Source organism: Myotis davidii, unplaced genomic scaffold (genome assembly GCF_000327345.1).
Source record: "Myotis davidii unplaced genomic scaffold, ASM32734v1 scaffold1316, whole genome shotgun sequence".
Classification (NCBI taxonomy): Eukaryota; Metazoa; Chordata; class Mammalia; order Chiroptera; family Vespertilionidae; genus Myotis; species Myotis davidii.
In genome coordinates, this window is record NW_006287901.1 from 434,736 (window position 1) to 448,174 (window position 13,439).

The following is a 13,439-nucleotide window of genomic DNA, read 5'->3' on the forward strand; positions in this document are numbered from 1 at the left end:
CCTACATATGCAAATTAACCGCCATCTTGTTGGCAGTTAACTGCCAATCTTAGGTGGCAGTTAATTTGCATATAGCCCTTATTAGCCAATGAAAAGGGTAGCATCGTACGCCAATTACCATTTTTCTCTTTTATGAGTGTAGATTATTAAGTCTTACAGCAGAAAATTCTAAACCTATTTCACTTTTTAAAAAAATATATTTTATTATTTTTTACAGAGAGGAAGGGAGAGGGATAGAGAGTTAGAAACATCAATGAGAGAGAAACATCAATCAGCTACCTCTTGCACACCCCCTGCTGGGGATGTGCCCACAACCAAGGTACATGCTCTTGACTGGAATTGAACCTGGGACCCTTGAGTCTGCAGGCTGACTCTCTATCCACTGAGCCAAACCAGTCAGGGCAATTTCATTTTGTTTAACCCAGTGTTTTCCAAAATTATTTGACTGTGGAATTTTTTTCTCCCACAATACCAATTACATTTCAATCAATTGTAGTGTTTTAGGGAGATGTATTTAGAAATATGATAGTGTGGAATTTTTCCAACTATCTTTAGTAAGACTTTTATCCAAACAAATCCTCTGTGGAGAAAAAGGTATTATTAATTAAATTAATATATAATAACAAATTAGGGATCGGGCCTAAACTGGCAGTCGGACATCCCCCGAGGGGTCCTGGATTGTGAGAAGGTGCAGGCCAGGCGGAGGGACCGACCCTCCCCCGCTCCTCCCCCCCACTCCATACATGAATTTCGTGCACCAGGCCTCTAGTCTTTAATAAAAGGATAAACTCAGTTGTCACCTTTTACTACAGTTGTCTTCCTTATTTTAGCATCTACTTGCCTTCCTATATGCTTCAAGCATCCCACTCACATCTTTTCTCCTCTAAATCTCAGTGACAGCAGCATACAAGCTGAGGATATGCCTGTTGTTCTGGATGCATAGTTCTTCCTCTTTCTTAAATGACTCTGACCTCAGGTCCACTTCAGCTTCCTATTCCATCTTCATATCTTGGGCTTCCCCATTGACTGGATGCTCCACCTCTCAAACTTCCCCATCACCCACTGAATCTCCCACCACCTGACTCCCCACCCCCACCCCATGCTACTTTCTTCTTCCTTTTCTCTACTCAGCAGGCATGTGTAGGAGGCAGTGCTCCAGGTTATATGGCATTGAGGTATTCTCTGAAATTAGGTAAGTATTATAAAGTCTAAAGGACAAAGAGAGAAGATAGCCAAGTTCAGACACTTGTGAAATACCTATAATTATGGAGTCAGAGCCAAAATTTGAAAGGAAAATGAGAAGATAGAAGTAGAAGGCAGTCTTTTCTGTCAAGAAAACAAGCCAAAACAGGAGTTTCAAGAAAGAGGGCGTGGTTATATCTTTAAGGAGAGACCGGAGAATGATCATTGAATTTAGAATCTAGGGAGTAATTTGGTGGTTTTCAAGAAAAGAGTTTCAATAGAGTGTCTGGGACAAAACCCAGAATGGTGAGTAAGTGGGACTTGGTACATTACTAATGAATCCTCGCAACCAGATCCAATTACAGCATTGAATATCTATGAATACACTATGGTGTCATTAATATCCTTCTTGACTTGTAGACTATTCGGTTCTCCTACTTTTCTTATCTTACCTTTTCTAGCATTTCTTCTTTAAATGTACCATAATTAACAGATATTCTGCAAGGTTTAAATATAACTTTTCTTTTATGTTGGGGACCTTATTTATGTTCCTAACTTCAGTTTTCACATACTTCCACGTAACTCACAAATGCATTGGACATTTACACTTGGGTCCTTTGCAAACAGTCATTCCTGAAATAAAAGCAGTATATCTATTCTAGAGTTGATGCGTACTTTTGAACTAAGTATTTTTGTCAATAATGACCCCTGTACTCCAGTCTCAGAATCAAAATTTTGCTTGTTTGGTAACTTATATAAGACCCTGCAGGATTCCTTTTATTTTAACTTGTTAAAGTAAGGTTTTTGGTGAACAAGATATGGGGTTTATGAAATATTTATCAATGTATGTGATTGGTATTTTTAATTTTTATCAGTTTAGAACATGAAAATTTAAATTTTTACTAGGGGCAGAGTTTATATAAAAAACTGGTGGGTGCATGGAAAAAAAAAACCTCTTGGCTTTAGGCAAGTGAAGTATAGTTCTTGAGAGCATCAATTTTGTATTTGCCGTAAGGTGTTTAACCTTGAGTTGACATACCGATCAGAGGCTGTCAGAATTCTGTCAGTATAGTGACAAGGTTCAAGGAGGGATCAGAAATGGAATATTTTTGACTGATTAGAATGAGGAATATTAACCACTAACCATATTAGTTTAAGTGTAAAAAGTATTACTTAATATTAGACATCTTGCATGAATTTGGAAAAAAGTTCTTAGGCTCCAATATTAGCTTATTTTTATGTTATTAACAAGTGCAAGGAGCAGAGTGATGCGTCTCACAGTGTTACGCTTGGAGGTGGAAGAGGAGGTCCTGCTACTATTTCTGTGACCTTGAGCAGGTTTCTGAACTTACTTTGAGACATTCTAAATCTTCAAAAGGATACATTTGGGTCTCCAAGGTTCTTTACAGCTGTAGCATTATAATAGCAGCGATCATTGCTGATCAAGGGAACTATAATGTAAGCCACATTTTAAATATTAAGTTTTCTAGAAGGGACTTAAAAAGGGTAAACAAGAAGCAGGTGAAATTAGTTCTATAATACCGTTTGTTTAACCTAATATATCCAACATATTATCATCTCAGAATGTAATCAATATGAAAATCACTAATGAGCTACTTTATGTTCAGTTTGCTCTGTCTTTGGAGTCTGGCATGTATTTTATAATTATAATGCCTCTGGTTTGGATTAGCCGCATTCTAGCGCTCAATCAGTGGCTGCAGTTTAGCCTCTTTGTACCTGGTTTGCATACCCTGAGGTTGTCACATAGCTGAGAGCAGCAAATGAGCTGGTCCCATCTTTGATCTCTAAGCTGAGCGAAAACTCAGCTGACTCAAGAATGACCTCCAGCCTTCATGTGTATAAACTAGAAATAGTATTATTTCTGTGCTCATGTAGTAACTTTGTGTTCTCTCCTTTCGTGGGCCACATCGCCACCCATCCAGCTCTCCTTGGCTGTCACCGGCCTAAATATGGAAGGGCACGTGAACCTAGCCCAGGGGTGGGCAAACTTTTTGACTCGAGGGCCACAATGGGTTCTTAAACTGGACCAGAGGGCCGGAACAAAAGCATGGATGGAGTGTTTGTGTGAACTAATATAAATTCAAAGTAAACATCATTACATAAAAGGGTACGGTCTTCTCGAGGGCCATAATGGGTTCTTAAACTGGACCGGAGGGCCGGAACAAAAGCATGGATGGAGTGTTTGTTTGAACTAATATAAATTCAAAGTAAACATCATTACATAAAAGGGTACAGTCTTTTTTTTTTTTTTTTTTAGTTTTATTCATTTCAAATGGACCGGATCCGGCCCGCGGGCCGTAGTTTGCCCACGGCTGACCTAGACGCTGAGGCACATGCACCCTCCTCTTCTGCTGGCTCCTCAGTGAGACATGGTCCCTCGCTGTCTGGCTCTGACCCTCATGAGCTGAGCTGGGTCAGCAGGTCCATCTGTAACTATGTTCATGTCTTTCCAAAAGCCTGGAATTAAATTGACTTTAGCCACCCATTTCATGCTTGTTTCTTGTTCAGTTGGCTTCTCTAGATATGAGGATACATTGTCAACAGCAGGCATCCCCCTGCCCTGACTTACAGCCCCAGCCGGGGAGAAAGTATCGTATTTTCCTTTAATGGACAGGGACTAGCAGATCATGCCAAGCCCCTCTGCCCGCCCCACCCCCAGCCTCAGCCTCATGAGTATGTAATGGGACGTAGCCCATCCTCTCTCAGGAGGAAGCACATGGTACACCTCAGGCGTAGTCATTGGGAACAAGTGAGTTTTCTACTTCAAAGAGCTCATCCCTCAGCCCTGATCTTGATTTCTTCAGGGCTGATTTTAACCATTTCCTTTAACACATGGTGACTTTTTAAACTCTTCAGTGCAAACACAAATTAAAACATCAAAGGGAAGAAGCATAGTGTACGTGTTAGTAAGGGACACCCAGTTGTTAAGTGCTGTTTCGATGATCTTTCAGAGTTCAGAAATGTTGCCTGTCTTCTCTGATTTCCCAATATGCGTATCCTCCATTTTCCTGCCTGTGATATAAGAAAATGCGATGTATGTCATGTGCAAAGACTTCAATTCACTGTCCTCTCCACCCTGAGCCACCTCTGATGCCAGCATATTGCAGAATGAAAACAGTGCTCCAAGTGCACGAGGGGGGCATCCAGTGACAGCTAATGCTGAGCATGGGCAGCAGGTGGCAGCAGAGGCCGGCTGCTGCTGCAGTGGCCCGTTGGGCTGCTCAGGGACAAAGCCCAGAGGCGTAGCTGCTATTCTAGATCCTTCAGTCTCACTTTTCCTGACACAAAGGAAGGAAAGAACTCTGCAAACTGGAACATGATTTCACCCGATCCGGATAATATCCTTCAGTCGTGGTGGGAAACATGCCAAGTGCTATGTATCACAATTAACTGAATCATTGAATTGAAGGGGTGCTAGAAACGCTGGTGGAGACGTCTTGGGGACATGTGAAGGCCCAGCAAACACAGCCCCTGCCCATGAACCTTCTGTCTGGACCTCTGACAGGAGCAGGTTTACTGGTTACTGGGAAGGGAGAGCCTCCAATAGACAGCTTTGAGCCATGAGATCTTTAAGGACCTTTCTGTTGCACGGAAGTTACAGGACACATATTCCCAAGTCATTTGCAAATTGTTTGTATTTAATGTGCTGTGCATGCATCCCCTAACTTTCTCATCGAAGTATTAGTATTCTTCCCGTCACTTAGAATTGTTCTTTGCAGACTCATTTGCAGGTTCTTCCCTTTCTCTGCATCCCTTCCTGTCCCTCTCTAGTAGTGTGAATGGTTTCAGGACTCTGAGGCTACTTTTCATCCTGAGGACATGTCAGGGTGTGTTGGGTGTCAGTGAGCTGGTGGGAAGTTGGGCTCACTATTACACAGAGACTTTATCCCTCCAGCCCCAACAGCTTTCTATGGGCTACGGCCTCAGGTCGTGGTTCTACCCATTCTTATCCCAACCTCTTATTTCCAAGAGGGAGCCTGGTTTCTACACAGGCTCCTGCCAGCAGGCAGTGCACCTCCTCATCAGACAGAAGCCAAACTCCTGGCTTCCTCTTGCTTGCATCTTTGCATTTTCTTTGTTTCTGGCCCAGGAAGAGGTTTTTGTTGTTGTTTGTTTTGTTTTGTTTTTTCATTGTTGTGTCTAGAGTGAAATGGGATGTTGAAAGTGTGAAGCCATAGCATGCTCTTTACTGAGAAAGGTGAGACAAATTTCAACTAAACGTAAGAAAAAAGTTTCTAACAAATCTACCCCAACGACACTGACTGACTTGTGAGTTCAAACCATAGAGTGTCAGGGCCAGCCTGATAAGGTTGAGCTGGGCTGAGACAGGGGGGGGGGAATTGAGAAAAGAAAGAAAAACAGGAGAGCGGGATCTGGAGGACCCCAGTTCTCGGAGAACTGAAGTAACTTTATTAGCCACACAATCCTATTTTTACATAACACACTGAATAGGAGGCCTGTCAAGAGGAATGTATTCTTTGTTCCTCTTAATCTCTAAGGGAGAGATACAGCAGAAGCACAAGTTCTCAGTACAGCAAATCTCAGTAAATAGTTACAGACTTCCTGGTAAGCTATGAAAGGCTGTTCTCATTCTACAAATGTTGCTCTCATTCCACTGATAACCGCCATCCAAACAAGTCTGGGAAAACTGTGTGGATAAGGGTCCCAGCCTCGCTAGCCCCTTTAGGTGCAAGGACCTTGCCAGCTTACATCTGGCCCCCAACAATAGAGGGGGACTAAGAGATCATCTCTCAGAGAAGTTTTAGAGCCTGCCTTCTTTCCCCTTCTCTGAATGGGATGTTGAACTAGATTCCCACTAGGTTCCCTTGCATTTCTTCTGAGAGTCTGGTTCTACCCAGGACTGTTGGGTCTGCAGTCAGCAATCCCCAATTATTGGGATTTCTGAGTTTCACATCCTTTTTAATGCCCTTTAAGTCCCCTTTTTGTAGTTCATTGAAGATACCTCCTTTTACTGGGTTTTGTTTGTGCTTTTAGCTGCATAGGAACAATATGTAGCAGTCACCAGTCATATTTTAGCACGTGGCATTTTCCTCCCCTTTTACTTCCATATTCAATAGCAAGCCTTGTCCGTGTTGCCTGTAAAATATAGACGTGCTGGGCCGGGACCTAAGGAGTTGTCTAGGAGCAAATTGCCTATCTTGGGGAATGGGGGGACTTTTCACACTTGTGTGGATCTGAATCTCTAGTTCCCCAAACTGGGTATGCCTTTCTGAAAGGTTAACACGACTTCAGACTTCATGATAGACAGGCATGTTTTACATCAGGGGTCCTCAAACTTTTTAAACAGGGGGCCAGTTCACTGTCCCTCAGACCGTTGGAGGGCCGGACTATAGTTTTTTTTTAAAAAAAAACTATGAGCAAATTTCTATGCACACTGCACATATCTTATTTTGAAGTAAAAAAACAAAACGGGAACAAATACAATATTTGTATTTGCATGTGGCCCGCAGGCTGTAGTTTGAGGTCCCCTGTTTTACATCCTGGGAAGTAATCATTGTGGAGGAGAAGGAAGTCAGGAGACCTGATAGGACTCCGACAGCCACTTCTCATTATTTAGTCTTCAGCTAATTACATGACCTCTCTGCATCTCTGTTAATAAATCTGCAAATTAACTGAATTTGAATAAGCGACTTCTAAGTTTCTTCAGTGCTCCAAAGATTCCAACAGTGCATGCACTGTCTACAGGACGGCCAGGCCATATCCAGAACCAGGTTTAGTTCTTCATTTCAAGGTTCCCTGCACCAGAAAGGCTAAGAGCCTGGTCTTTGGCGTTTGGCAAGCCTAATTTTGAATGCCAGCTACCACATAAATGATGTGGTATGAAGTAGGACATTGGACTTTCCAAATCTCAGTTTCCTTATCTACAAAGTAGAGACGAAAATTACATCTATCTCAGGGACTCCTTTTGAAGTTTAATGAGACAGTTCACTGGAGGACTTTGCTCAGGGACTGGCCCATGGAAAGCTCACTGTTTTTGTTCATCATGAACTACCTAGTCTATCTTAGCCCGGCTCATTTATCTTCTCATTTCAGTTTCTTAGTTCTTCATTTTATATGTAGTAGTGTGCAATAAATGTACTGTTAAAGTACCGTTTTCAAAAAATATTTAAAAGACATGACTCATAGAAATATAGAATGAATATACATAAAAATGTATACATAGTGCCATATACAGATGATGTATTATAGAACTGTTCTCTTGAAACCTACATATTTTATTAACCAATGTCACCTCAATAAATTTAACTTAAAAGGTATTTAGTGCCTTAATGATGGCTCCAACAACATGATAAAGCTGTTGTTGTTGGGCTTTTCTTTTTGTTTTTGTTTTCTTGAGAAATAGAAGAAAGGGATTATGTGGCTTACACCAAAATAATTTTCTAAATTTGAGTCAAAGTTGGTTTATGTAATCTTTTCAACATTTGTCTCGCTGTAGGACAGAAATCTTCAAGTTAACCTGTACTTATATAGTTCTTAGACAGGCCTGTTAAATACTACTCTAGTATGACATTGTGAGACATTCAAGTTTGCTTTTGCTCTTTTCAAATCTAGGGTAATTTTCCTAAATAGCTGTAATAAGACTAAATCTTAGAAAAAGATTAAACAGGAATATGATTCTAGTACATAAGTATCTATTTTCTGCCTAAACTTATGATAAATACTAAGTCCAGCCCTAATTATGTTTCCATAATGTTTCATTTAGAGAGATACAAGGATATTTAGAAAAACAGTAATTTCTAAGATGGTACTATGGAGATTAACCATTTAACTGGTGCTTACATACACCATGCACCATGTTAAGGGCTTTATATAGATTTCTCTCTGCAAACAATTTTGTGAGGTAGGTCTTATTAACGCCATTTTGAAAATCTGATAAATGTGTCTCAGTGATGTCAGATAATTTAATAAAGATGACAGGGCATATATGAGCCAGAATTGAAATTCATTCTGACTCTAAGTCCTGTATTCCCTCCAGTGGCCTATGCTATATACCTCCCTAAATTTTAAACTCTTCTAGATTTTAAAGTAGATCTCTAGTTAAACATACAGACAAATGGGTGTAGCTTTGCTTATACGACAGAGCATGTACAAAATGGTCCTTTTCCCTGTAAGAGACTTGCCACCTTGAATCTGCCAGAGATAAGTGGTCTTTCTGTTCCCTGGCTGCTGGATTAAAACATATGTTTTAGCCCTAGCTGGTTTGGCTCGGTGAATAGAGCAACGGCCTAAGAACTGAAGGGTTTCAGGTTTGATTGCGACAAGGGCAAATGCTGGGTTGCAGGCTTGATCCCCAGTAGGGGGCATGCAGGAGGCAGCCAATCAATGATTCTCTCTCATTGTTGATGTTTCTCTCTCTCTCTCTACCTTACTCTCTGACTCTCTCTCTCTCTCTCTCTCTCTCCCTCCCCCCCTCCCTTCTGAAATCAATAAAAATATATTTAAAAAAAACTACCAAAAAACATATACTTTAAAGAAATCTAAGACCATTTGATTTTGCTCTTTAAAGCCTCTCCGCTCAGGTGGTCTTCCTTGTAACTTACCTGTCTTTCTTATCCCTCTTCTGGCCCCCAATGTGTCCCTAGGTGGGCTGGATCCTTTCTATTCTGGATGAACTGCAGCTGAGCCCTCAGCCTCCGGTTGGAGTCCTTCCTCTGGGGACTGGGAATGACCTGGCTCGGACCCTCAACTGGGGAGGGGTAAGAACTCTCTCGGGGGCGGCCCCTGGCGTCCAGCGGCAGGCTCCCCCAACCCACAGACGTTCTAATGGAAGGGGAGTACGTTAGAGCTGAGAACCAAGGCACCCACGAGCCACGATTATAACCAGTAACTTACAAGCAGCTAGAGAAGAAGGGAACATTTAGGATTAGAAACGGGGTTAGTACACAGGCCTGGGCTTTTTGAGCTCAACACTAAGACATTGGGTGCGTCCTCAAGTCTTCATTGATCCTGACCCTCAGCCTTGACCAGGATCGCAACTCTGACTCGGATTTACAATGCGTACTTTGGGCAACTTATGGCTTTTTTTGAGCATGTGGTTTCTCCGGTCAGTGTCATCATGGCTTTGACTCTACAGGGAACAGACTGTCCTTTGCACTGTGGAGCCAATTTCAGACAAGTTCAGTGGAGGCAGTTTCCCTGTCACCAACCAGCCATTTCATTACTTTTTTTTTTTTTTCACAGTGCTAAGTCAGTAAGAAGGCACAATATGCTAACATATGCAGCCTACCACCTTTTTATCTGTTCATATGAGACCATTGCCTGGGCTGGGTTCCATGAAAATCATCTTCAGATACTAGAAGATATTAATCTGGCTTTTGGGAGAATTAACTTCCCATAGGAGATAATTATCTTCAGATACTAATTTGACTTTGGGTGAATGAATTAACCTCCCATAGGTCTTTTTTTAAGTATAAATAATAAATATAGGATAGGGCAAAAATAGGATTATAGTTGTGAGTACTCCAAACAGAGTTTATTGTTATATTATTCTTTATTAATTATTTTCCATATGAATAAGTGTAAACCTACTTTTGCCCCGCCCTGTATTTATATGAAGCTACTGGTATATTATCAATGTTAACTCCTCTCATCCAATCAGTGACTTGACAGTCCTTAATAATCATGCTGTCAGTAATGTATGCTCAAGGAGTAAGAGTTCCCAAGCAGGGCCATTCCTCTGTCAGACTTGCCTTGGGTCAAGGAAGGGATGGTGTCCTGCTACAAGGTTAGGGAGAGGTAAGTAAAATGGGGTGTTAATAGAAGAAATTGTCTATCAGAGGCTGCTTTGTTTCTTTTATCCTCTCCTCCAAACCCCAAACACACTTCTGTGCATTTCACAAATCCTTTTAGTAGGAGGCCTGGGGGTCCTGCTTTTACTCTGATGAAAGCAGCCATTCAGAGTAGCCCCTAAACCTACCAGCAACTATTGGTTCTCAGTGTAAGCACAAATTATTCCTCAGCTCTAACCAGCTAGAATTAACATTTCTGTGCACGTTACCTGTAACTATTGTGTTAAGTTCCAAGTACCTGGAAAAAAGGAGTTTACTCTCTCCCAACCTTGCTAATTACAAAACAAACAGAGAACTGTAGCAGAGGGCTCTTTCTTGCATGAAATACCTTTGGCTATACTGTTCACTACTCCAGATGCCAATGGATGTGTTCGTTGGATCCTTAGGGCTACACTGATGAACCTGTTTCCAAAATCCTCTGTCAAGTAGAAGATGGGACAATTGTACAGCTAGATCGCTGGAACCTCCATGTGGAAAGAAACCCAGACTTGCCTCCAGAAGAGCTTGAAGATGGCGTGTGTAAGGTTAGAGAGTTCTTTCTTCGGCAGAAAGGCACTCGGGAGCATCTGTCATGGGAAATACATCTGTGGCTGGAGATTCATGTGCTGCTTTCTTCCTGTGAGATAAAAGGAGAGTGTTAGAGTTTATGGCTACAGGGCTATGCGTCCAACATTACCCACTGATTCTACCCCAGGGGTTTCTAAAGACCTAGGTTTCTACCTGCTTCCAGGGCTCAGGGAGCTGTTCTCTGTCCTCAGCTTCCACACCAGGAACACATGGATCCATGTTCTAATTTTTCCAGTTCATTGCAAACTCTTAACCTAAGAGAAAATGAAATAAAAAATGTATATATATATATATATCCTGAAGCATTAGGAATATGATCTTTCAAAACAAAGATAGCCTTCTGAGATTTCTGGCTTGATAGCAAATGTTCCCAATGTTTAGGATGTATTAACTAAGCCGATTTCATTACTTGCATGGGACTGAAGATGCCTACATAAATGCTTTGATTTAGTGCTTTTCCTTCAGTGATTGAGCTTTTTATTTCAATCCAAGACAAACCAAGGGCGCAGTTGTAACTACTCTAGTGTGGAGCTTCAGTAGAGGATTTGGTTCTAAGTTCTGGCCTCAATTTCAGATAAATTTGGTAGGTCGCCAAGTAGCCACTTCCTCCTTATTACTTCCTGCTTCTTTTCTATGATAGTGTTTTCAAACTTTTGTATGCATAAGATTCTCCAGGTGTGCTTGTTAAAAATACAGATTAAAATACAGATATACTAGCCCAGTCCCAGAGAGTTTCATTAACTAAATTCAGGGTTAAGGCCGAGGTATTTGTACTTTAACCAGCATTACTGCTGTATTGGATTATGCCATTGATTGAGACCAAGATTTCATGGAAGTTTCAGCCTTAAAATAGATTGAACCAGAGAGCATTTTAGACCAAACCAACATCCACTTAATTCATTAAAACATGTTTTGCCTTGGTCTTTATTTTTTTTTTTCACCTAAACCATGATTTAGAAATTATAAGGTTTTTGGTAGATATCATGATTGCTCAGTTGATACTGAGTTCATCATGTCACAGTGTTGTTTAAATACCACTTACTGTCTTGGAATATGATATGTCTTTCTACTATATTAGAATACAGAAATTGGGTAGAAAAGAGCCAAAGTAAAAAGAAATGTACCATATGGAAATGTTAAGGCCCTTTCCCCACTAAACTTAGAATGGTTAGGCCCTCCGTAGAAGTCTATATTTAAATCTCTTCCCAACAGCTCAAGTAATGGAAAGACTTCTTGGTGCAGCCAGGAAACATTAATCCAGATAATTAAAAGGCTATGAAAATGGATTTTTTGAAGAGACATGTAGGAAATTGGGATAATTTTTTCCTGGAAAATACGAATAAGAATTTAATAACAGACTAAATTGGGATATTATTTATCGGATGGTGGCCAGATGTTCCCCTGAGTTATCAGTGAATGTTAAGACATGGGTTAGACTTGTAGCCAAGAAAACATAAATGGTAGAGATGAACATATCTGTGTTCTTGGCAGGATCACCAACCCTTGCTGTCATTATAAGGATGGTATTTTGTTTAAGTACAGGAACTGGACATTCTCAAATGTGAAGCCAGGAAAATGAGACATGATTTTGGCATTGTTCTGTGTGTTTAGTTTCTCTCCCTGTTCTCCAGTCAGTTATAACCATTTCTAGGGGCTGTTTTGACCTCTGAATCATTATAAGCTCTGGCTCAGGGCCTTCTATGAGGGGTTCATTCTTTATTTATATTAGAGACCCAGGGAACCCATTTACTTTCTTTCTGTATTAATATATCTCTCTCATTCTCATTTCATTTTCTATTCTTGGCACAAGGTTTATTTCATTTTTCTCTTACTGGAACAAGGTTCTACTCTCATCAAACAGAAAATCAAGGGGGACATGAAACACTGTAATAAACTTAACTTTTGGAAATTTGAGGGTTAAACATGTATTTCTAGTGCATTTCTCTCTGATCATTATCTGGAAATATTATCTAAACTGAGGTAAAATTACCTATCTGTTTACTTTAATGTTTATCTTCTACTCTAAGCTATAGAAGGTAAAGTGAAAGAATCACTATTTCCCTTCTAACATTTTCCAATGCTTTTCTAATTGTTCTAATACTGCCTACAGCCTAAAAACACATTAATTTCGCAGTTTTTTTAAAAATATATTTTATTGATTTTTTACAGAGAAGAAGGGAGAGGGATAGAGAGTTAGAAACATCGATGAGAGAGATCGATCAGCTGCCTCCTGCATGCCCCCCACCGGGGATGTGCCCGCAACCAGGGTACATGCCCTTGACCGGAATCGAACCTGGGACCCCTGAGTCCGCAGGCTGACGCTCTACCCACTGAGCCAAACCGGTTTGGCTAATTTCGCAGTTTTAATTCAGGATTTTAGTTTGTGTGGTTCTTTGTGTTACTCAGCTTGCAGCAGTAACAGCCAGTGACCCAGAGGATTCTGGGAAGGAAAGCTAAGGTTGGGTATGCACCTTTATGTCTGTGTTCACATATTTCACAGTCATCTTAAAGATACAAGGTTTGAAGAGGGGGAAGGGGTCAAATATGTGGTGATGGAAGGAGACTGGACTTTGGGTGGTGAGCACAAAATAGAGTGTAACCTGAAATTTACCTAATGATATTAACCAATGTTATCACAATATATTTAATATAAAATATACAAGATTTGGCAAACTAGGAATCTGAATAATACTGATCAATAAATGTCTATGTACATATCTATTTGTTTTTTTCTTTTTTTCTCTAGGTTGAGAATAGCTGAATGTCTCCAACTGCTTTATCGCTTATATGACTTTTCAAAAATATTTTTTTAAAAAGTAGGCAAAGGGCAAACAAATTAAACATTATTCATTTTAAGTT

The 13,439-nt window shown here is 40.5% G+C and overlaps 1 protein-coding gene across 1 annotated transcript in view; it reads left to right on the forward strand.

Moving 5' to 3' along the window:
• The window catches only part of DGKI (diacylglycerol kinase iota), a 268,750-nt gene that overhangs the window by 90,719 nt on the left and 164,592 nt on the right, over positions 1–13,439 (forward strand). Inside the window, exons 13-14 of the mRNA XM_015561238.1 lie at positions 8,808–8,921; positions 10,400–10,537. Of these exons, the coding sequence (XP_015416724.1) occupies positions 8,808–8,921; positions 10,400–10,537 (252 nt within the window). The remainder of the gene's footprint in view (positions 1–8,807; positions 8,922–10,399; positions 10,538–13,439) is intronic.